Here is a 26,281-nt window from a genome sequence, read left to right as displayed (position 1 = left end):
TGTTGAACTTCAAGTGTCCAGAATAGTGCCTAGAGTAAAAATCAGTCTTTATTTGTTAATGGAAGATTGGAAACTTTGATGTTGTGTATATAAATTGGCAGTTTTCCACTTCTAATAAATAATTGAAAATGCCCATGAAAGGATATTTTAAAAGCAAAATAAGTTGGAAACAACATAACATGTATCTATCAAGTTAATTATATTAAGGTATAATCATATACTTTAACTTGCTTACTCTTTTAACAATGATATTGAAATAAGGATATATTGTGATGTGGAATATTTTAATTTTTACTTTTATAAAAAGCTGATTATAATCAGAATATAAATATTATTGAATTTTTGGAAAAGTAAAGCATATGAATGCATAGAGAAGATCCTGGTTATTTTGAAGTGATGATACCATGACAGTTTATTCTTTTTACTAAAAATATGCATTTTCTAAATGAACATATATTGGCTTTTTATGTGAATTAAAAAATCAGTCAGCAATAGGGGCAGCAATTAGATTAAATCCTTGTGTATAATAGCATTTTGAAAACTCATGCAAAAATAATCACCTTAAGTAACTTTACTTCTACTTCTATAGAACAATGGACTAAGAGGGAAGGATTATGCATTGGCTCAAAAAAGCCCATCACAGGAATAACGTTAATAATATTTTGGATTCCAGTAGCAGCTTTATTCCAAAGATTGAATGGCATTTTCCTATGCAGCATCTCTCTTCTGGTCCTGGGGTGCAATGCAGGGAGTCTACCTCCAGCAAGGTGGGCTCTGGAGAGGAGCAGAAACATCTGTGTCTCAATGTGGCATGAGAGGCTGGATCTCAGCTCATCAGCAGGAAACAAAGATGTGTTTAGAAGAGTTTTGCATCAGTTTCTATTCCCCAAACTTGACATGCAGGGTGTCACTGAAAAGTATAAGGTCTGGTGTTTTTTTAACTATTTTTCATACCACCATGGACTATAAGACCTAGAAGCATACCTTGTTCTTAGGCTTTATTAAAGCTTGAACTTATTTTAAAAGTCTTCTTAAAAACCATGCAATGGTTTAATTATCTTTATTTTCTTTTCTAATTTCTCAACATGATATAGTTCCTGCATTAGGTTACATAGACTAAGTGCTATTAACAAATAGAGCCTTGAAATGTATAGTGGCCTAAACACTATTGACGTTTACTTCTTCAGGAAAATGGTCCAGATGGTTCGAGGCAGGGATATGTGTGGGGGCAGGGAGGTCATTCAGGGTCCCAGGATGAGTAGACCTGGCCTTTCTCAGCTACAGTTTCTGAGAACTCACTGGGTGTTGATACCCAGCTGGGGGAGGAGTAATGAGCTGCCAGGTTTCCTGTGGCCCACCCTGAGGGATGGGCCTGTCACTGCTGCTCATATACCATTCGTTAAAACCCAGTCATATGATCACACACCTGACTGCAAGGGAGACTGAGAAATGTAGTCAAGCTTTGTGCCAGGAAGCGAAAGGAATGAGTTTGATGAACACCTAGCTAGTCTTTACCACATTCTCTTACATGCTAAGTCTGGGAAAAAAGAAAAACCACTAAATTCAGATTTTCCACTTGTGAATTAGCAAAAGTATGAAATATATGTTGAAATTAAAAGACGCTTACTCCTTGGAAGGGAAGTTATGACCAACCTAGATAGTATATTAAAAAGCAGAGACATTACTTTGCCAACAAAGGTCCATCTAATCAAGGCTATGGTTTTTCCAGTGGTCATGTATGGATGTGAGAGTTGGACTGTGAAGAAAGCTGAGCGCCAAAGAATTGATGCTTTTGAACTGTGGTGCTGGAGAAGACTCTTGAGAGTCCCTTGGTCTGCAAGGAGATCCAACCAGTCCATTCTAAAGGAGATCAATCCTGGGTGTTCATTGGAAGGACTGATGCTAAAGCTGAAACTCCAATCCTTTGGCCACCTCATGCGACGAGTTGACTCACTGGAAAAGAGTCTGATGCTGGGAGGGATTGGGGGCGGGAGGAGAAGAGGAAGACAGAGAATGAGATGGCTGGATGGCATCCGACTCGATGGACTTGAGTTTGAGTGAACTCCAGGAGTTGGTGATGGACAGGGAGGCCTGGCGTGCTGTGATTCATGGGGTCGCAAAGAGTCGGACACGACTGAGCAACTGAACTGAACTGAACTGATGAAGTATATGTAGGGCTTCCTTTGTAGTTCAGTCAGTAAAGGATCTGCCCGCAATGCAGGAGACCTGGGTTCAATCCCTGGGTCAGTAAGATCCCCTGGAGGAGGAAATAGCAACCTACTCCAGTATTTTCACCTGGGAAATTCCATGAACAGAGGAGCCTGGCGGTCTACTGTCCATGGGGTCACAAAACAGACACAACTAAGTGACTAAGCAACAACATGAAGTATATGAAAGGCTAAACTTATCATCCATATGATGCATAAAAGGACTTCTACTCTTAGAGAAATTGGTTCTCTGGGACAAATATAATCAAGAACAATCATTTATCCGTGAAAATGCAATAAACACTTTCAGAATTTTTGGTTAAAATATAAAATAAAACAATTTTCATCCCATTTTGTTTCATCATGAATAAAGGGAACTAATGATGACACCTAAATATGTAAATATTTTACTCCATTCCCTCCCTTCTCCAAACTCACCAAGGTAACAAGGAATAGTTAGCAAAGCAAGTTACAAAGAAATGAAGAAGAGCAATGGGGGCTCCCTGTGATAACTCAATACAAAGGTAGCTTGTTAGGGTCTCAGATTTTTCTGATCTGTTGGAGCTGGGAAAGAAATGGGTATATGTAGAATCAATAGATAGGGGGAGAAACCCTTGATTTAAAATAATTTTCCATCTCCTTTTCTTTCCTCTTGCATAGGTTCTATCTTCAATATTCACAGAAATGGGGATATTTCTTCAGAGCCAACAAAGTGCATGTAGATGCCAGCACAGATCTCAGCCAGTTAATAGGAACCCACTGGAAGCTTCCAAGAGGGGATGTTATATAGGAGCTCCTTGTCCATTAATCCTGACAATACCTACTTACTGAGGAGCTCTCATCTTGGTAAGTAACGGAAATGAAAGTGAAGTGAGGTCTTATTCATTACATCTAGTCCAGGGCCAAGCATAGCCTATACGTTTAGAAAGCTCCACAGTAACTCCCATGAGCCTCATGATTGAGCATCACCATTCTCATAAGATAAATGCCAAGTGAGGTAGTAGCTCTAATATGAAGCTGAGACTGATCAGATGGCTAATGATATTTCAGTTCAGTTCAGTTCAGTCGCTCAGTCGTGTCCGACTCTCTGCGACCCCATGAATCACAGCACGCCAGGCCTCCCTGTCTATCACCAACTCCCGGAGTTCACTCAAACTCATGTCCACAGAGTCAGTGATGCCATCCAGCCATCTCATTCTCTGTCGTCCCCTTCTCCTCCCGCCCCCAACCTTTCCCAGCATCAGAGTCTTTTCCAGTGAGTCAACTCGTCGCATGAAGTGGCCAAAGTATTGCAGTTTCAGCTTTAGCATCAGTCCTTCCAAAGAACACCCAGGCTTGATCTCCTTTAGAATGGACTGGTTGGATCTCCTTGCAGTACAAAGGACTCTCAAGAGTCTTCTCCAACACCACAGTTCAAAAGCATCAATTCTTCGGCGATCAGCTTTCTTCACAGTCCAACTCTCACATCCATACATGACCACGGGAAAAACCATAGCCTTGACTAGATGGACCTTGGTTGGCAAAGTAATGTCTCTGCTTTTTAATATACTATCAAGGTTGGTCATAACTTTCTTTCCAAGGAGTAAGCGTCTTTTAATTTCATGGCTGCAATCAGCATCTGCAGTGATTTTGGAGCCCAGAAAAATAAAGTCTGACACTGTTTCCACTGTTTCCCCATCTATTTCCCATGAAGTGATGGGACCAGATGCCATGATCTTTGTTTTCTGAATGTTGAGCTTCAAGCCAACCTTTTCACTCTCCTCTTTCATTTTCATCAAGAGGCTTTTGAGTTCCTCTTCCCTTTCTGCCATAACGGTGTCACCTGCATATCTGAGGTTATTGATATTTCTCCCAGCAATCTTGATTCCAGCTTGTGCTTCTTCCAGCCTAGCGTTCCTCATGATGTACTCTGCATATAAGTTAAATAAGCAGGGTGACAATATACAGCCTTGACGTACTCCTTTTCCTATTTGGAACCAGTCTGTTGTTCCATGTACAGTTCTGACTGTTGCCTCCTGACCTGCATACAGGTTTCTCAACAGGCAGGTCAGGTGGTCTGGTATTCCATCTCTTTCAGAATGTTCCACAGTTTATTGTGATCCACACAGTCAAAGGCTTTGGCATAGTCAATGAAGCAGAAATAGATGTTTTTCTGGAACTCTCTTGCTTTCTCCATGATCCAGCGGATGTTGGCACTTTGATCTCTGGTGCCTCTGCCTTTTCTAAAACCTGCTTGAACATCTGGGAGTTCACGGTTAACATATTGCTGGAGCCTGGCTTGGAGAATTTTGAGCATCACTTTACTAGCATGTGAGATGAGTGTAATTGTGCGGTAGTTTGAGCATTCTTTGGCATTGTCTTTCTTTGGGATTGGAATGAAGACTGACCTTTTCCAGTCCTGTGGCCACTGCTGAGTTTTCCAAATTTGCTGGCATATTGAGTGCAGCACTTTCCCAGCATCATCTTTCAAGATTTGAAATAGCTCAACTGGAATTCCATCACCTCCACTAGCTTTGTTCGTAGTGATGCTTTCTAAGGCCCACTTGACTTCACATTCCAAGATGTCTGGCTCTAGGTCAGTGATCACGTTATCGTGACTATCTTCGTCGTGAAGATCTTTTTTGTATTTAGGGCAGGATGAAAATCAAGCTCAACAAAGCATTTCTCTATGAAATGTAATATGATTGCAATGAATGTTTTTCAATGATACATTCTGATCAAACTGGCTATAGATGACCAACCAAGTTGCTCTTTGGGGTCAAGAACAGATGAAAATTGACATAGAGGCTGCTGCTGCTAAGTCACTTCAGTCGTGTCCGACTCTGTGTGACCCTATAGACGGAAGCCCACCAGGCTCCCCCTTCCCTGGGATTCCCCAGGCAAGAACACTGGAGTGGGTTGCCATTTCCTTCTCCAATGTGTGAAAGTGAAAGTGAAGTCGCTCAGTCGGGTCCGACCCCTAGCAACCCCACGGACTGCAGCCCACCAGGCTCCTCCATCCATGAGGTTTTCTGAGTCAAGTCACTCTAAAACACGTGAAATTTGGCAAAAATGAAAACAAACAACAATATCACCTAGACATGGATCGTCTAGCTGCTTGGAACAAAAGTACCTTCTATTTTGCCCTTCCCTCTGTATTGTGGGCTTTATGTGTATGCCATCCTTTCCTGGTAAGAGTCAGGTATACTCCTTTCCTTCTGTTCCCTTTTTTTAATTGAAACTGACAAGCAACAATGAATTGTGTAACCATAATGGAATTCACATATTAACCAGAACATATTATTATAAATTGGGCATACTTCAAATATGTAAACACCTTTAAATCCAAGACAGTACTTAACTTGCAAACATTGCTTTAAAAATGTAAGTTACATTTCCTGTTTTAACAGCTGAGCTTAAATGCTTTCAGTAAATATTGCCTTTTTATATTTTCTTTTCTTAATTGCACTCTTCTGTCAGGTATTTTATTACTTAGTAATAAAATTACTGAGTTTGTCAGCTGAACTATGTTTTCAACTGACAAACAATACAAGCTCATTGTATTCAGTCTGGTCAGACTGCAAGTTTTTTCAGTTATAAATTTCATTATCCTCCTTCTAAACTATTTCTTATGTATTTTGCACTGTGATTATAAAACCACGCTCTGATAAATTTTTATAAACGTTCCATTCAAAATTTACTGAGTAAGAAAGAGGTGTGTATGTATTTAGAGACATTCATCAGAGTACAATTTAACACATAGCTTATACTTTTTCAATGGATTTTGCTTTGACTCAGCATGATGGTACATCATAAAACCTATGCATATTTACAAAAGCCTACAAATTAAATAATTCATATTTGGATAAATTTAGAGTTTAAAAGGGGTCGCATATTTACCTGCCCTCCAGACACGAACAAGTATGCCATAGAAACTGATACAAATGCTCTGAGAAGCCCTGTATCATCCTTTCTCAGAGACCAGCCTCCCATTCATAGAAGTAAAGGCTAATGACTGAAGTATAAAAAGCTTGGCCCCTCTTACACATGGAGTGCAGTGACATTTCCAGTCAAAGTTATAGGAAACTTGAACCACCTCTTAAACCCCAATTGATTCATGTTTTGTTCCTTCTCCACAGGTGGGCCTCGATTTCCTAGTATAGCTTTCCACTCATCAATGTTAAGCAGTAGTAAAATGATGTAAAAGGTCATAATTACAACATAAGGAAATTCAACTGAGAAAAATGAGTACTTTGAGATTTTAAAGAAAGTAGAACATTATTTGAAGCCCTAACTTTCCAATAAGTCTCATGTGCCCAGTCAAATTCTGTCTCCTTTAAATTTGGTTCTTTGGAGAAAGATAACTCAGTTTACTGTATTTCCTTAAAGGTCGCCTTGATTGAAATTTAAAATAAAGTTCTGTTTTTTGTAGCACAACATATTTGCACTACTATACATGGTAACAGTGACATGTTGGATTCTCACTGTAAAAAGTCTGAATTTTCTATATTAATTGAAAGCCTTCAAATGAGAAAGGGTACTACACCATTAGAAATGCACATCTAGGTATGTCTCCACTTTTACACAATCCAAGATGCATAAATTGGAGCAAGCTGAACATGAGTAACTTAGAATCATCTCCATGTACCCTTCACCTGCTTGGTTCCTGTCTATTGTCTATTTCCTCCATTCTCTGTTCCCTCCAGTAAGAGAAAAATCAAAGGAAGCACAAAGCGCAAGTGATATGACCCTCATTACAGGTTCGAGAAAAATGAAGATCTTTATTTTTTTTGCTAGTTCAATTAAACTATTTCAAAGCCATGGGATTGGTAGATTGCCTATAACTACCAACACCACTCTGCCCAGGCACTTTCTCTTTCAGCAACTCTTCAAGACTCTCCCAACTAGGTCAGATGTCAGCCTCCGGGCTTTTTCCAACCTCTGCAATGATTGTGCTATACTGTAAAGATCACACCTCTCTCATTTGCCTTCTCCTACTAGATATCTGGCACCTTGAAGGATTCTGCTGTGCACACCTAGAACAGACTCATAGCTCAACAGAAGCTAGGTGAATGAATAAACAAGGTGACAGCCCAAAAGTTAGAAAAAGTGATCTGGGCTTAACTGTGTTAAGTGATCAGCTGGATTCCACTCTGATAACATGTTAGGGAGAACTGAGATTGCAACGTTTCTGACCTGGGGCAGCAGAGTTACTCTGATGTCTTCAATGAATTAAAAAAGTCACTTCATTCCTGAGAGCCAGTCAGAGGCACTTACTGCTCCCTGCTGTACTTTGGCATTTGTAGAGTGAATTTCTGTATAATATCACTCAAATAATATGTTTCTTTTCTTGACCATTTCACATGGCAAAAAGTGTCCCCTACTGATCCTCTCAAAAAAGTTGAGCATTTATAAAAAAATGTTTGTGTTACTTCTTTTTCTATTTCTGTGACGATATGCTTTAACATGGATTGGACTGGCCAAAAGGTTCACTTAGGTTTTTCTATAACATCTTATGGAACATCCTATGGTAAAATCCAAATGAAATTTTTGGCCAATCCAACGTTTGTCTTTGAAATAGAATAGTAACTATAAAAAGTTCTGGGTAGGATGAGAAATTGTCTCAGTAATGAAAGGAAAGAGTTTCAAGATCACAAGTATATTTACATTTTACTCTGAGAGAATGAGAAATAGATGTGCAGGGACAATATTCTGTTACCAACCCCTAATCGTTAGTGGAACTTTCTGCAAATAAGTGGTATTTCATAGTCGTAATAGTGAATGTTGACACGACCATCTCTGTGCTGTGTGGTACGAGTACATAAACCTGTCTGCACATTACCAAATCCTGTGATTCGGAATACAAAATGTCTTTCTGTTTTTCCCTGCTTTTCATCTCCACTACCTTTGCCCAAGTTCTAATGTATACAACTTTTTAAAAATACAGATTTTTGGATTTAGAAAGGTGCTCACCTATTATAAAAATAAAGGTAATACACAAATGTATCCCCTGCTTTCCAAAAGTTCAATTTATGCCACTCCTTTTTATGAAAGACCTACGTTAGGACAGGCTTTTTTCCTAAAAGCAAAAATCCTCTTTAGGTTTCTTTTGGTGAGCAAAAACAGGTACTAACATAGGAGTTTCAGGAAAGCAAAGTACTGTAAATTGAACTTTCAGAAAATGGGGAGTACTCTTTAGCTTCCTCTATTTCAATTTGCCAGAGACTTCATAGGAGAGCTCTACTTGTGGATAGTGGAGAAAACCTGTATGTAAAAAGATATCTTTACACTTGACCAACCATAATTTAGGCTTCCCAGGTGGTGCATTGGTAAAGAATCTGCCTGCCAATGCAGGGGACGCAAGAGACAAGGATTCAATCCCTGGGTCAGGAAGATCCCTTGGAGAAGGAAATGGCAACACACTCAAATAATCTTGCCTGGAAGATTCCATGGACAGAGCAGCCTGGTGGGCTACAGTCCATGGGGTTGCAAAGAGTCAGATATGACTGAGCACACACACACACACAACCATAATTTACTACGTGAACTGGCTTTGTGGCCTTCTGGGCATTCACACAGGCTCTGCTTTTGCCTGCTCAAAATTCGTAATAATTATTGACCACAGGGTCCCGCATTTCCGTTTTGCCCCCAGCCTGGTACATATGGCCAATCCTGTCACCATCCCACTCTTCCCCCACTCCCCTGCACTTACGTAATCACTCTTAAGGCTTGTTGCTTCCAGAAATTTTCTGTGTATGTAAGCATGGAGGCATTAGGTTTTACACTGATGGAATTATTCTACATATATTCTTTACTTTCTTTGCCTCCTCAGTGTCGATGATGGAATTTTTCCATTAAGCAGCCTCTGCCTCCCTGGCACCCACACCCATTTTTCTCCTCCCCGCAGGCGTTCTCCATACTGCTTGCAGGATGGTTTTGCTAATTCTGGTTGTGCTCTTCTGTAAAGATGTACAATACTTCCCTATTGTGTATAGAGTAAATTAGCATCCTGGTAAACAAAACAGACCAGGATGCTAATTTACTAGGACCACGGTCCTACCATTAGGACCATGGTCAGTGTGCTGGTAAATTTGAGTTTCTAAGCTTGCATGTCTGAAGGACACTTCTGGACCCAAAGAGTCACTGAGAGAAGCCCCAGCTGGTCTGTGTGGGGATCCCCTGATCTGAACACATGCCTTTATTTTCAGTCTTCGTAACACCATCTCTCTAACAGGTAAGAAGAAGATCTTCCCTTTTTCCTCTCATTACTTTGTAGAGTTGCTAATAATTTGCCTTGAAATGAACAAAGACAGCATTATGGTCTTCATGCTGTGTCCTCCCGAAATTCAGTTGTTGAAACCCTAACCCCATCCCACCCTCAACAGGTGACAGTAATAGGAGGTGGAGCCTTAGGAGGTAATCAGGCCTGTTATTGTTTAGTTGCTAAGTCATGTCCGACTCTCTGCAACCCTTTGGACTGTAGCCTGCCAGGCTCCTCTATCTGTGGACTTTTCCAGGCAAGAATACTGGAGTGGCTTGCCATTTCCTCCTCCAGGGGATCTTCCCGACCAGGGATCAAACTCATGTCTTCTGGGCGTCCTGCACTAGCAGGCAGATTCTTTACCACTGACCCACTGGGGAAGCCCCCATCAGATTTAGATGGGGCCATAAGGGTGCCGGCTTCATGATGGGATTTGTGTCTTTATAAGAAGAGGAAACCAGTAGAGCTCTCTGTGTCTCTGTTTCTCTATCTCTGGCTCTCTCTACTCAATATGTCACAGTGTTAGTCACTCAGTAGTGTCCAACTCTTTTGCAACTCTATGGACTGTAGCTCACCAGGCTCCTCCGTCCATGGAATTCTGCAGGCAAGAATCCTGGAGTGGGTTGCCATTTCCACCTCCAGGGGGTCTTCCTGACCCCTGATTCAGGGATGGAACCTGAGTCTCCTGCATTGCAAACTGATTCTTTATCATCTGAGCAAGGCAGCCAACAAAACCCAGGAGGCCCTGATCCTGAACTACTCAGCCTCCAGGACAGTGAGAAACAAATATCTATTTAAGACACTCAGGCTAGGGTATTTTAAGACTGACAGGTAAGAAGGTGTTTCACTTTTTACAAAGTTGATTAATCTGCAGCATGGGATTAGATCATAAAGATTCACACTTTTTTTTTTAACAGATGAAGAAAATAAGCCTGAGAAACAGTGTCCTGTCCAAAACCATAAACTTTAGTGATGAGTTTTAACATCTTTCAGGTTAATATATGGTGACATCTTGGAATCTTCTTGAAAACTCTAAATTCTGAGATCAGAATGATACTCTGAAAAGGTATGAAGAAGTTTGACTTCTGGGCACCCCTGATGGCTCAGACAGTAAAGAATCTGTCTGCAATGCAAGAGACCCAGGTTCAGTCCCTGGGTTAGGAAGATCTCCTGGAGAATAAAATGGCAACCCACTTCAGTATTCTTGCCTGGAAAAGTCCATGGACAGAGGAATTTGGTGGGCTACAGTTCATGGAGTCACAGAGTCAGACACGACTGAGCGACTAACACTTTCACTTGGAATCTTCATGAACACTATAAATTCTGAAGTCAGAATGATATTATGAAAGGGTGTAGAGAAGTCTAACTTCTTAAATCAACAAGTACTTTCATTGCTTCCAGTCCTACATTTCTAGGATATGGAGTTTGGATTATCCAGATTGGCGGTAAAAACTGCCTAAATTGTGGCAGCTCACATACATGTATGATCACAGATGAATTAATCTCTCTGAACTTCAATATTATTAAGTAGAAAACTGCTGCACAGATTTGTGATTAGGAATAAACAAGATTTTAATATATTCATTTACTTAACAAATATTTATTAAGTGATCATTATGTATCAAATTCTTGTCTGGAGAATTCCATGGACACAAGAGCCTGGTGGGCTACAGTCCATGCAGTTGCAAAGTCAGACACAACTGAGTGACTAACACTTTCTTTTTCTTTATGATTCATAGAGCATCTTAAAAAAGTTGGTTTTTTAAATCAATCTTGCCTGTGTGTGAGAGCTTACACATAGTTTGTAAGGAAATGTCCATCTAATTAAAAACTACTTTAAAATCTGGAGAAGGATTACTTACTTCACATTACCCAAGCATCCCAGTCTATTCGCCCAGTTTGCACGTCCGAGAACTCTGCCGGGATCTACCTAGTCAGAGCACGCCTAGCAAGGAGACACCACATGTCCAAGAAACCAGCTTAGAAGCCGCCCTAAAGGAAAAGCAGTCTAGCGAGGTCCACGCGAGACCTGCCCGGGAACGTGAGAGAAGATCAGGAAGGTTAGCGCGTAAAAACAGTGTCATGCATGGGATAAGTTGGAACAGAAGTCTTACATGCAGAAACATTCCACTGCCTGTGTGAGCCACAGATGGCCATTTCAACTGCAGTGCCTTGTGAGAGCTGCAGTTGACAGGGCCAGCTGCTCGGAACCACCAACTGTCAGTTGATGTGGCCAGCTCTTACCCATGTGTGCTGAGAAAACCAGCATGGAATTGGGTCAGCACAGGACACGATTTTAATGGCCTCAATCTGTCAAGTAGACTTCTTTGGAAACAATGAAACAATTGAGCAATTTGAGCAAACATCGTTAAGGCTCTTCTATGATAACACATTTATTCAAAAAGTCAAACTGCATCCAGTTAGTTGTCCTCTGCGGGAGTGAAGGAGCAGGCATGGGTCTAAGGGATACAATCGTGCAGTTTTCAGTTCTGCAGGCGGCGTAAATGAAAAGTCTCCCCTCAAGAATCCAGAACCTACCTTCCTTCCTCCCAGGCACTGCTGGAGTTGAGGCTTAGTCAGGACACCGTATTGGCAGTGGTGAGGCTGCCAAGTGATTTCTCTCCAGTCACAGGTCCTGTTGTCTGAACAGCTAAGGCAAGGTACGATCCACTGGCCTGAAATAGATAGCAAAACTTCTTTGGCTCAGTTTCTATGGGTGAAGTTACAGTTTGCAAGAAAGTCTAGAATTCAGGGATGGCTGGCACACCATTACAGAAATCACAGTGGGGAGACCACACTCATATAAACCCAGGGGAACAGTGCATGGCTTCCTGCCAACCACAGAGAATCACATCAGGTAGTCATGTTCTGAAATAACACAGTTCATGCTGAAGTCACATACGAATTCTGTTCTTTGAAAACACATGCTTATAAAAAAATTAAAGTGTTTGGGTACTACTCAATTATTATTTATTTTCAAACAGTACATGAGGTCTTTCATAGGACTGGAGTCTACAGGGAGTCACTGACACTGACGTAGTTGGCCACACATATTTTTCTAGCCTAACACATGCTCAGTTACCAATCCAACAATAGTCATATTCTCTGTTATCAAGAGCGTCACTATATAATAAGACAGTTATTTTAATATTCTGATAATTTACTGTTTTGAACAATAGTCTTAATTTGATATATGGCCTTTATGCCGTGAATCTCTTCACTTCTTTCTAGCTTTGTAGCCTTAATTTTTTTCATCTGTTAGAAGTTCAGTTCAGTTCAGTCGCTCAGTCGTGTCCGACTCTTCGCGACCCCATGAATCACAGCACGCCAGGCCTCCCTGTCCATCACCAACTCCCGGAGTTCACTCAAACTCATGCCCATCGAGTCGGTGATGCCATCCAGCCATCTCATTCTCTGTTGTCCCTATCTCCTCCCACCCCCAGTCCCTCCCAGCATCAGACTCTTTTCCAGTGAGTCAACTCTTCACATGAGGTGGCCAAAGGATTGGAGTTTCAGCTTTAGCATCAGTCCTTCCAATGAACACCCAGGATTGATCTCCTTAGGATGGACTGGTTGGATCTCCTTGCAGTCCAAGGGACTCTCAAGAGTCTTCTCCAGCACCACAGTTCAAAAGCATCAATTCTTCGGCGATCAGCTTTCTTCACAGTCCAACTCTCACATCCATACATGACCACTGGAAGAACCATAGCCTTGACTAGACAGACCTTGGTTGGCAAAGTATTGTCTGTGCTTTTTAATATGCTATCTAGGTTGGTCACAACTCTCCTTCCAAGGAGTAAGCGTCTTTTAATTTCATGGCTGCAATCAGCATCTGCAGTGATTTTGGAGCCCAAAAAAATAAAGTCTGACACTGTTTCCACTGTTTCTCCATCTATTTCCCTTGAGGTGATGGGACCAGATGCCATGATCTTTGTTTTCTGAATGTTGAGCTTCAAGCCAACTCTTTCACTCTCCTCTTTCACTTTCATCAAGAGGCTTTTGAGTTCCTCTTCACTTTCTGCCATAAGGGTGGTGTCATCTGCATATCTGAGGTTATTGATATTTCTCCTGGCAATCTTGATTCCAGCTTGTGCTTCTTCCCAGCGTTCCTCATGATGTACTCAGCATATAAGTTAAATAAGCAGGGTGACAATGAGGAGTGTACTATTCTTCTCACATGACTGGTATGAGGATTTAATGGGATAACATAGTTAAAGGACCCAACACAGTTACGGTATCCTACTCACCTTTGTTACTAGCTAATTTCAGACACAGAGTAAGGCACATGCTTTGGTCAATGTTTATAAGATAAATGAATATCTTAAAAAGCTGCATGTAAGATCTTTCTTATTTTATGGATAAAGTAACATGTATTCAAATGTTGCAGCTTTTAGGGTGAGTGGACACATTAATAATTTATTAGAGTAATATAAAGACATAATTTGGATTTTTAAAAATAATTTTATTTATTTTTGGCTGTGTTGGGGCTTCCTTGTTTCGCTGGCTTTTCTCTGGTCGTGCTGCCTGGGTTTCTCATTGTGGTAGCTTCTCGTTGTGGAGTGAGGGCTCTAGGACGAACAGGCTTCAGTAGTTTCAGCTCTTGGGCTCTAGTGCACAGACTCAATAGTTGTGGTGCTCGGGCTTAGTTGCTCCGCAGCGTGTAGGATCTTCCCAGACCAGGGATCGAACCTGTGTCTCCTGCATTTCAGGTGGATTCTTTACCACTGAGCCCCCAGGGAAGCCCCTGGATTTCAATTTTTGTTTTCTCCCATTCACCTTTTCAGACATGAAGACTGAATCAGCATGTTAAATACAGAACAGTTATTCGTGTTTTCTTTGGAGAATACCTTGACGTCTCCAGCGAACATCCGCTGTACCCCATAGATCTCGCTGATGTTACTGCTTCCGGTTTCTCTTCAAAATACGGAGGAGCTAAATATTCCAGGCTACTTTTTGAGTTACAAAGGAAAGTTTTAAACAAGTTTATCCCTTCTGGCTTTGATTTGTGGTTCTGCTAACAAAAGTATCTGGTGTGACGTTAATTTTGTGTGTATACTAGTCACTTCAATTGTGTCCAACTCTTTGCAACCCCATGGACCGTAGCCCACCAGGCGCCTCTGTCCATGGGATTTTCTCAGCAAGAATACTGGAGTGGGTTGCCATGCCCTCCTCCAGGGAATTTTCCTGACCCAGGGACTGAACTCACATCTCCAGCACTGCAGGTAGATTCTTTACTGTTGAGCCTCTGGGGAAGCCTGTGACATTAATTTTAGAGGGAAGAATTTCTACTTTCAGGGGATGGTAAAATACACTCTGCATTTCAGGACTCAGGAATGTCAGAATTGTGTATGTTTGTGTGGGTGGAAATAGTAACAATAAAATACAGAAACAGATCTAGTTTATGACTCTTAACTGGTGGATCCCAGAAAGGGAAAAAGTATGTGTCTATTAAGAGAGAGAAACTGGGAGAGACAGAAGAAAATAGAAGGGAAAGGAGATGAGAACAGCATGCCCTCCCAGGAAGAGAAGAAAACATACAGCAGAACTGCTTTGGGGCAAACTGTGTCAACAGAAGCAGGAAATTGAAATACAGGATAGTCCAAAAGAAATGTGGACTTATTTATTCCTCTCACCATAAATTTTTTTCTTTGCTTTGATTTTTAAACTTAATGAGAATTCCAGAAAACTGCCTTATTTAAAGTCCACCCATTAAGTAATATCTCCAAAATTTCAGGTCTGGTGAATGACCTTCCATTTCTCTCTATACATAACACTCTCTATCTAGGAGGATTTTAATTCAATAAATTATGGACGTATCTACCCTCTTAGGTATTAGGCATTCTCGTTGGTAAAATAAGATAATGAAATAGTTATGTAAAAGAAATAGTTATTAAATATTACTAAAAAAGAAACAGTCAACATTTTTATAGCACCTCTCAGATGTCAGATATTCTGAGCATTTAAATACATTAATTTATTTAATCTCAGAACCACCCTATTATTACCCCCATTGAAGTATTAACTGGGGCTCAGAAAAGTTAAATAACTTGTCCAAGATCTTTCAGCTAGGAAGTAGCTGTATATTAATTTAAAATACATAGGATTGGAGCTGAAGACTGTCCCAGAGTTCATGCTCTTAACTATAATGTGAAACTTCAAAAATCATAATCAGGTGAAGGGTTAAATTACATGTATAAAATTGCTATTTATACATGGTTTTTCCAGTGGTCATGTATGGATGTGAGAGTTGGATTGTGAAGAAGGCTGATCACCGAAGAATTGATGCTTTTGAACTGTGGTGATGGAGAAGACTCTTGAGAGTCCCTTGGACTGCAAGGAGATCCAACCAGTCCATTCTAGAAGAGATCAATCCTGGGTGTTCATTGGAAGGACTGATGCTAAAGCTGAAACTCCAATCCTTTGGCTACCTCATGCGAAGAGTAGACTCACTGGAAAAGAGTCTGATGCTGGGAAGGATTGGGGGTGGGAGGAGAAGGGGACGACAGAGAATGAGGTGGCTGGATGGCATCACCGACTCAATGGACATGAGTTTGAGTGAACTCCGGGAGTTGGTGATTGACAGGGAGGCCTGGTGTGCTGTGATTCATGGGGTAGCAAAGAGTCGGACACGACTGAGTGACTGAACTGAACTGAACTGAAAGCTTAAGAATAGGTAATTCATAAATGAGTAAAAAGAGTGGAACTCAAAGATCTTGGGCTTTGGAGACAGACACACCTGAGCTCTGCCTCCATGGAGTTCTGTAGACCTCAGTGCAGTACATTAAAGTCATCTGAGGGACTTCCCTGGTGACTCAGTGGTAAAGAATCAGCCTGCCAATTCAGGAGACACAGGTTCAATCCCTGGTCCGGGAAGATCCCACTTGACGTGGCACAACTAAGCCCGTGTGCTACAACTATTGAGCCTGTACTCTAGAGCCCACGAGCTGCAACCACTGGAAGCCCGGCAGCCCTAGAGCCTGTGCTCTGCAACAAGAGAAGCCACCACAATGGGAGGCCAGCGTGTCAAAAAGTAGAGAGTAGTCCCCGCTGACCGCAACTAGAGAAGAGCCCGTGCAGCAAAGACCCAACACAGCCAAAAATAAATAAACAAATTTTTAAAAAAAGTCAGCTGGAAAAGTTTTAAAACTCCTCACACCCAGGCTGTGCCCTAGATGGATTACATCTGAACCACTGGAACTCGGGCATCAATGTATTTTTAAAAGCTTTTCAGGTGATTCCAATATGCAGTCAAGGTTGAGGACCATTGTTTATCTTGGACAAATTACTTAATCTTTTCATGATTACACTTACTTCTCTATATGAAAAATATGTGCAGCATCTGCCACAGCGCCTTTATACTAGACGTTGATGAATATTTTTTATTGCCCTCACCCCACCTCACCCTAAGCAAACCATGGGAGTTCAGAATAAAGACAGCACGAGGGTCAGCGTTGTCTGGCAGGTTCCATGGGAGCAGATAAGATGTGAGGAGATATTTGTGAATAGATAAGATTCAGAGAGATATAATGGGTGATTTTAAGTGAAGAGACAGACCTTACAGTAGTGAGACTGAGGAAGTGACTGTTGTCCATGACAGATTGTATATACTGGGCAGAAAAAGAAGGTCTACTCAGTGTAAGGTGTTTCCAAAGTTTGGAGATGTAGAGAAGAGTATTAATACTAAAAGCTACAACACCGAGCATATGGGAGCAGTGTTGGGTTGTGAGTGGCAAAATGAAGACCGTTCTCAAAAGTGTTTGTTTCTCCATCCAATTCTCTTTCATAATTTTTCTGTGGTTTTCATTCAGAATATTCTGACTTTGCCCTGATATACAGAGTTTGTAATCAATAATCCACTTCCTTCACATATTTGTTTGGCTCCTAATACAATTTGATTTAGACATGGCCTTCAGTTTATCCTTCATCAAAGAATTCCTCGAGAAAATCTCCTTCTGAAAAAGTCTTTTTTTTCATAGAGATTTTGTGGGTTGTGGATGCAGTTGGAAGCGGGGATCACCTCTTTTCCATCCTTTTAAAGTAAGGATAGCTGAGACCCAAGATGTTAAATGATGGAAGTAGTATCATGTCAATGACAGGGCTCGACCAGAATTGAAGTCTCAGAGTCTCCAAAGTGCTGATCCATTCATCATGTTAGTTTGTTTTTTTTTTTTTTTTCACTTCAGTCGTGTCCAACTCTATGCGACCCCATAGACAGCAGCCCACCAGGCTCCTCTGTCCCTGGGATTCTCCAGGCAAGAATACATGTTAGGTTAGAGCAGCACAGAATCATCAGTTGAAAACGCAATATGGCCCAGCAATCTCTCTGGTAGCACTGACAGAAAAGCCACAAACAGGTTGTCATAATACATGTATTTTTATTTTTAAAAGCTGAATTTGCTCAGTGGGTTCATGCATTCAGACACTGTTTTTAAGCAGATTATTATTATTTTTTGCATAAGATGGTGGCATGTTGGGGACACACATGTGTTTCTGCCAATGATATATTATTTAATAATACTTTGGAGGGCTCAGTTTTCCTCAGAGCCTTGAGTTTCTAATAGCATGTGTATCCTCTTTGCCCAAACATTGTCTCCTCCCATAAATTTGTTGACAGCTAATTTTTCACAAACTGAGATCTTTGGCCATTTGCTGCTAAGGCTAAAGAAACGTGACTAATTGCATGCACAAAGATCCTAATATGGGTACCATTAGTTTGTGAGCATAAAATCACATGCACATAAAAAAGATGCTTGATTGGGTCTCTGAAAATTTAGCCCCAGTGGTTCATACTACCATATATTTATAGTCATAACTCTTTGCATTTTTGTATTGCTTAACAATGCTTTTTTATTGTGAGTTAGTAATACTACTTGAAATAGACATCTGTATAACATCTGCAGGCCTGGGCTTTCTTGACATTTTAAATGATTCCAGCTCACCAAAAATTGTCAAAAAGGAGGGAATACATTCTATGTTATATATTTAAACAATGAATGAATCAAAGCTGTGATTTCTGAAATAAAATATGACATATGTCATAAGGAATAACATTCTGAAGAATGAAACTACCTTTAGGGAGAAGTTATTTATCATTATAGCTTTATATTTAATGCAAGTTAGATTTCAACCATTTATGTGAATTGAATTGGGTGAAAAAAGTTAAACTTTGTGATTTAGTGAGATGTAAAATCATATAAACAATAGCACTAATTCCTGATTTTATAATGCTATAAAACAAGGCAGTTTTTAATTGAGAAGAAAAAAAATCTATATTTTATTATTAGAATTATTAAAGTATAAGTTGCTATATTTCCTCCCCAAAAGATATGATAAAAGGTTTTGTTTACATATTATAAAATATAATCTAAGCCACTTTCTTTAAAGTTAATTCTCATTCAGTGACCATATAAACTGCTCTCTGCAAATCAGAAGAATTATCTTTTTTTTCCTGGGCAAAATATTTTATTCTTAGGTTGTATTTTATAGTTAAATTATTTTCAGAATTCAACTTAATAAAATAAATCACTCAAAATTATATTAGCTGGTGTTATTGAAAGAACATTTTTCAAGGAGAAAAAAATTGGATCCAGTTCTGGCATATAACTGTAATATGCTACAAAAATAAGGTTTGGGGACCATTCTATGACCTTATAGACTAAATCTAGAGCACCCAAAATAAACATCCTTCAGAGTTATCTAGTGTGACAACTTCTTTCAACAGAGGAGAGTCCTACCATTAAATCATCTCCAGGAGTAGAAGAGAGAAAAAGAAAAAAAAAAGAAATTCCATCCTTGCAAACTAATCTCTGAACTCACTCATTTACCTTGGATTTGTCTCTAGCACCTCAACAGTAGAGGGGTTACCCTTGGTTGATTTCACAGTCTTCTGTGAAAGAGAGGAGGGCTTGAATCTTGGTTTTAGTTCAGCAACAATTTTTAAATCATATATTAGACACTGAAAGGTGAATAAGGCACAATCTTTGCTCTGGACACACTTGAAATCTCATGCAGCCTTCAGGACAAACTTATGGCTGATGCACCTTTGACATGTTAATACAGCTACCTTGTGCTACATGTACATATACTCATATGTATATATTATTTCCATCATAAAAAATAAAATAAGCATAATTATATAAAGATAAAGGTACATATATTTTCATCTTTACTGGCTTCTTCTCTGTGCTGTTTTGTACCTCTCTCTGCTTGGCTATATTATTCCCCTTTGAAGACTATTGATTAGAGAGAGAGGAACATGTGAATCAGACACCTGAAACATTATGAGGTAAGTGCTATTTGAAGACATGTGGCTAGGATATTCTGGGTGCATGTGAAAGTGTTAGTCACTCAGTCCTGTCCGACTCTTTGCAACCCCATGGACTGTAGCCCACCAGTCTCCTCTGTCCATGGAATTCTCCAGGCAAGAATACTGGAGTGGATAGCCGTTCCCTTTTCCAGGGGATCTTCCTGAACCAGGGATTGAGCCCGGGTCTCCCTCACTGCAGAGATTCTTTACCATCTGAGCCACATTAAAGAGAAGCAAATCTGGGGGTGAGGTGGTAAAGAAAGACTTCCTAAAAAAGAGGATATGGCATCAGGAGAACTTGGATCAAGATGGGAAGAGGACTTTTAGGAGCAGGGATCAGCATGGACAAGAGCTGGAGTTCTGCAGCCAATTATCAGTATGAAATGAGGTCCAGAGTCTGGGAGGAGTTAGGAGAGATAGGATGTAGTCAGATTATTGTCAGGTTGAGAAATATGGGCTTGACTGAGGAGTCAATATTTGTTTTTTTTAAAGAAGCCTAACTACTCAAGTTCCCAGAAGGCTCCTGTTTTATGACAGCCTCTGTTGTAAGGACCAAGTACAGAGACAGCTTCAGAACAGGGCCTGGCAAAAGTTACCATGAGTTTAACAGACAGAAGAAACTGCCACTTCTTGAGGAATCTTAGTAATGTACCTTCAACTTTTTATTGACGAACTTTTGACTTGGTTCAGTAGGAGGAATCGAATTAAGTTGTTTTATGGTTCTCATAAATTGTAATCTGATTAAAAAAAAATACCTAGACACATGGATGTCTCCTTTGTATACAAGAGTATATATCTCATTTAGCCAAGAATCATAAATCATACCACCTGACACACCGTAATGGGTAAATCCCTCTCTATGCACTGTCTGTAATTTATTATTTGGGACACATGTTCCAGAACTGGGAAATGCCCACGTTTGTTAGCCATGCATGCCAAATTGCAATTTGTCCCACCCATTTGTGAAACTCATTTCCCATTCAAGCTATAGTGTGAAGTTCATGGCACGGGTAGAAAAGCTCCTGAGTGTTTTCTCAGACTTTTTAGATGAAGGGAGACCTGGGGTCAGGAGGCCAGAGCGGTAACCAGGAAGCGCAGAGGAGATGCTCTTTGCTCCTCTTACTGCCTTGGAGGTATTTTCAGTCCCAGCTTTGGCTTAACCTCACTGGTCTCCACTGAAAGAAGAATGCTGGGAAAGGAAAGAAACAGGAGAAGTGGACAGTGCCTCCAAAGTGTCTCATTCCAGATCTGCCCTCAGTTTAGGCAGGATTAAATACTGCAATTTGAATGGTTTAGAAGTGGATCTTTCTATTTATTTACTTTTTTTGTTGGAGTATAATTGTTTTACAATGTTGTATTAATTTTTGCTATACGATGAAGTGAATCAGCTATTTGTATACATACACCCCCTCCCTGTTGGACATCCCACTCACCCCATTCATCCCACCCCTATAGGTCATCACAGAGCTCCGAGCTGAGCTCCCTCTGTTATACAGCAACTTCCTGTTAGCTATCTGTTTTACACGTGGTGGTGTATATACAGCCGAGCTACTCTTCCAATTTGTCTCACCCTCCCCTTCCCCTCTGTGTCCACAGGTTCATTCTCTACATCTGCACCTCTATTCTTGCCCTGCAAATAGGTTCATATGTACCATCTTTCTATATTCCATACATATATGATATTTGTTTTTCTCTTTCTGATTTACTTCACTCTATATGACTTTAGGTCCATCCACACTTTAGGTCCATCCACATCACTATGAATGACTCAATTTTATTTACTCAATTTTAGTTTACCCAAACTCATGTCCATCGAGTTGGTGATGCCATCTAACCATTTCATCCTCTGTCGTCCCCTTCTCCTCCTGCCTTCAATCTTTCCCAACATTAGGGTCTTTTCAAATGAGTCAGCTCTTCGCATCAGATGGCCAAAGTATTGGAGTTGCAGCTTCAACATCAGTCCTTCCAATGAACACCTAGGACTGATCTCCTTTAGGATGGACTGGTTGGATCTCCTTGCAGTCCAAGGGACTCTCAAGAGTCTTCTCCAACACCACAGTTCAAAAGCATCAATTCTTTGGCGATCAGCTTTCTTTATAGTCCAGCTCTCACATCCATACATGACCACGGGAAAAACCATAGCCTTGACTAGACGGACCTTTGTGGACAAAGTGATGTCTCTGTTTTTTAATATGCTGTCAGATTGGTCATAACTTTCCTTCCAAGAAGTAAGCATCTTTTAATTTCATGGCTGCAGTCACTATCTGCAGTGATTTTGGAGCCCAGAAAAATAAAGTCAGCCACTGTTTCCCCATTTATTTGCCATGAAGTGATGGGACCAGATGCCATGATCTTAGTTTTCTGAATGTTGAGCTTCAAGCCAACTTTTTCACTCTCCTCTTTCACTTTCATCAAGAGGCTTTTGAGTTCCTCTTCACTTTCTGACATAAGGGTGGTGTCATCTGCATATCTGAAGTTATTGATATTTCTCCCAGCAATCTTGATTCCAGCTTCTGCTTCCTCCAGCCCAGCGTTTCTCATGATGTACTCTGCATATAAGTTAAATAAGCAGGGTGACAATATACAGCCTTGACGTACTCCTTTTCCTATTTGGAACCAGCCTGTTGTTCCATGTATAGTTCTGACTGCTGCTTCCTGACCTGCATACAGGTTTCTCAAGAGGCAGGTCAGGTGGTCTGGTATTCCCATCTCTTTCAGAATTTTCCACAGTTTATTGCGAAAGTGATTTGGTAGAGTCTGAATAACTGAGACCCCTGTCCTCATCCAGCTTACAGCCTGGGAGCACTGACATCAAAGTCAACTACATACTTAATCATTTAATGGGGTCACAAAGAGTCAGACACGACTTAGCAACTGAACAACAATGAACAACAATTATTTGAATAATTGTGGAAGCGGCAAAGGAAGAAAAACACTGGATGCTATGAAAATATATGGTAAGGAAAACAAGTCAGAGGCTCAAGGGAAGGCTCTATGCTATGAGTTTTTGACTGAGATCTATGGTGAATATGCATTCAACTAAGGAAAGAGCAGAAAGTGAAAAGAAAAACATTTGATTAATCAAAATATTTCACATACTCAAACAATGCATTTTCATTAATTATATGTGTGGCAGTTCATGCTAATTAAAAAGCACTATATCACCTTGATTTTTTTGTAGAAGAATAGTTTAAGTAACCATCTACTACTTATGTATATTAAGGGATTTTTTTTTTAAAAAGAAATGATATCAGTGTAATAGTCACCTTTTGTATCCCCAGATGGACAAGTCTTTAGTTCGGGCTGTGAAATGGCTTCAATGTAGTCAGAGGAAATAGGCTGTAACCCACAGGTTTCCTCTGGCTGAATCAGCAAACCACAATCCTGCATTAAAATGACAAAAGTTAGCTGTCATAGTAATTAACCTGACCTGTAGTAATAAAATCTCAAAAATAAGACTTTCTCTGCCAAATAACCTTTATGGATAAAAGGGAGAAATCCATGTTTACCCTTCTCTTGATATTTATTCATCAATAGTTGTTTTTGCTATTAATAGCTGCTTATATTAGGGGATTCATATAAATTCTAATGATAATTTAATCTTTATTTTGGCATTGATAGTCATGTTATTGCTCTGCCAACTTTTAAAGAAATAGGTGTTAGTTATTTTTAAAAATATACCTTTGTGTTGTTGACTCATTAAAAAATATAACATAGTATAATAAAGGACAATACATCAAGGGGAGAAAATGCGATGTTGTGAGATAACAAATGGGAAATACTTAGGGAGAATGTTAATTTAACAGGTGCATTTCATTTCACCACACATGTATTTAAGACCTATGATTTGCTAGAAATGGAATCAAATATGTATATTTTATCTAAAACATTTTACATATTTATAAGAGTAGGTAGGTAACAGCTCACAGCAATGAAACTCATAGAGAAGAGGCATGTTCTGCACCAAGCAATGCCTTCCGTAGTCTGCCATATGCATTGCAGAGAGGCAATTCATTGGCTTTGAAATCTCTCCTCTTCTCCAATATATCATCCTTCTCTTGTTTTCTCTTAGCTTATCCTACAAAGCTGTAGGCACTTGTACCTACATCTAACCGACCTCATCTGGTTCCACTGCCACCCTTCTCACTGGGTTCTCTCAGTCTATCACGATTAAGGTCAGGTTAAAAATGCAATAATATCTGTTAGGAATGCTTTCTTCCTAATTGTGCATGGAGAGCATCTTTTTGTGTTTGAGGTCTCTTGAAATGTCAGCACAGTGATGCATCAGCTTTTGTCCACATCAGTAGCCTTTGCTTCCTTCATCTTCTTCACCATTTGGTAATTGCATTTGTTATTTGTGCCTTTTCCACTAGACTGAATACTCCATGAGAATGGATAATTATTTCCCTCACACATAAATCCCATCCCTGGTGTACAGTAGGATTGCTGAATATGTAAAAGGTTAGAGTTAATTGTGCCCCTTTTCATGTCATGCATTCTCAGTAATGGAGAGAAATAATTGTTTTGACCACTTCTTTGCTCTGTATTTCTGCCTCTAATGAGCAATTTCTCCACCTTCTCTCACACTTTTAAACGTCCTAACCACCAACTCAGATTCCTGGATCTCACACAAAAGATCCAGGGCATCAGAAAACAAAAGGAATGGGGATAGTGTAAGGACTTATTAAAATCTTGATTCAGCACACATATTTTCATTTTTTTTAATTCATGACTGAAGCTGAAGTTTAGGAAACTGATTAAAATTAGAAATATGATTTGTGTCAAAATGTTCATTATATTATAATAAAGCAATTAAAATAGCATAGAGTTTATAATGACATGAGAAGATTTAGTCTGAATAAACATCTATGAATGATAAATGTTCATGTATTGTGATACCTATTTATTCATCTATCTATTCATTTCTTTATAGTGGAGACTAGACCTTTATTTAAGGCCAGAAAAATGGCATTATATATCTATCAGATTTTTAAAAAATATGTATATCAAATGTTAGGGAGGGCAGGAAGAAATAATTACTATTATACACTGCTGATAAGGAGTGCAAATTAGTTCAGCTTCTTCAGAAGGTAATTTATACTAAACTTAAAAATTCACAGATTCCATAACCTCAAAGTTAGAGTTCTTAGAGTCTACTCCAGAGAAACCCTCATGCAATGCATAAAGAACACGTATAAAGACAGATCTAATGTACTAAGATGGGAAGATTTCCCAGGCATATAATTAAGAAAAAAGCTGAAGACCTTGTTTCATTCCAGAATAATATTTTCCAAATGAAACACACTGAGAACATGCCACACAGTCACCTAAATTCAGGTATTTCATGCTCAGATGTTGTGTTCAATCTACTAATAACACAAATAATGTTGAAAAGTTTGGATTTAGATAAAAGTTTGCCTAAAGATGATTGCTTGTTTGGGGTCTCTGGGGTGTGCAGATGTATGATAGTCTCCTAGTCCTCATCTGGAGGGCATTAAAAAGAGCCTAGATCACAGATGCCAAAGTCCCAGATGGTCTCCTCTGTCAAAGTTGGACATGTCATTGGTCTGTCAATCAATCAGATTGTTAGGTGCGCTGATGGCTTGTCCTGTGAGGAACCAAACTCAATTTCTGATGAGTGGATGTGGGCTATTTCAGATACATTAGTCACAAGCAGCCTTTTCAAGAGACTATATCTGAACTGAAGGATATGAAAATCCTTCCGGGGGATGAGAATTTCAAGCAGAAGGAATTGCATATCAAAGGTCATGAGGTGACAAAAGGATTTATCTGACACCTCAGGCACAAAAGAAAAACATTGAAAAAACTGATATGCTGATAACCTATATGTTATTTTCTCTTGAGATGCACCTCCGAGGTTATCTAACCTAAATTCCTCTTCAGAGGAAGAATGATAATCCATGATGTGGTTCTGAGCAATTCTGGATGCAGCTTTCCAATGGAAAGGTATTGATTTAATGCCTAGAACCTGCAAAACACCTTGCTGTGAAAGCAAGTCCCTGACCTCAAGCATAATCCAGCTCATCATCATAAGTTTCTTCTTAATCCTGAACTGAAATCTCCATCCTATTTGTTCTAATTGTCCTTTTCGGTGCATCTTAGAACAAATTTATTGTAATAATATAGAAGCATGTTCTGACCTGACTTCAAAGCTGCTGAAACAAATGACTGACAATAGAGAATGATATTTTTAAATATTCAATGCTGACACTTACTGAATACCCAGGACCCCACATACAAGCCTATGATAACAGAGTAAACATAATACAGAGCACAGAGAAATGTAGTGTAAGTGGGAGCCAGACAGGGTGACCACTCCTGCCTCTTACAACCTTGGTCAAACCAACATGGAAATATAACATGCAGCCAAACTTCTCTAAGTATTTATGAAACCTGTTCTCAGGCCACATGAATCATTGACTATCCCTTTAGATCTTAAAAGTGATAAATCTCACTAATAAAAAATTAAACAGTTTTTGAAAGGGAAAAACTCATCAGCATCCATCA

At 39.8% G+C, this 26,281-nt stretch overlaps 1 protein-coding gene across 5 annotated transcripts in view; it reads right to left on the bottom strand.

Annotated features, from left to right (window-relative positions):
- CPED1 (cadherin like and PC-esterase domain containing 1) overlaps window positions 1-26,281 on the bottom strand; it is a 345,074-nt gene that overhangs the window by 31,885 nt on the left and 286,908 nt on the right. For 4 of the 5 annotated variants that reach the window (XM_055421169.2, XM_055421170.2, XM_055421171.2 and 1 more), the window contains 2 exons: window positions 23,020-23,137; window positions 11,986-12,122 (listed from right to left, as the gene is read on the bottom strand). In XM_055421169.2, the coding sequence (XP_055277144.2) occupies window positions 11,986-12,122; window positions 23,020-23,137 (255 nt within the window). Of the gene's footprint in view, window positions 1-11,985; window positions 12,123-21,342; window positions 22,303-23,019; window positions 23,138-26,281 lie in introns of those variants that run through there. The other variant, XM_055421173.2, reaches the window with a different exon arrangement.

The sequence above is a fragment of the Moschus berezovskii genome, chromosome 3 (genome assembly GCF_049115385.1).
Source record: "Moschus berezovskii isolate FMDL1 chromosome 3, NW_MosBer_1.0, whole genome shotgun sequence".
NCBI lineage: Eukaryota > Metazoa > Chordata > Mammalia > Artiodactyla > Moschidae > Moschus > Moschus berezovskii.
The sequence above is the reverse complement of the archived record's forward strand: the minus strand, read 5'-3'. Positions and strand labels throughout refer to the sequence as shown.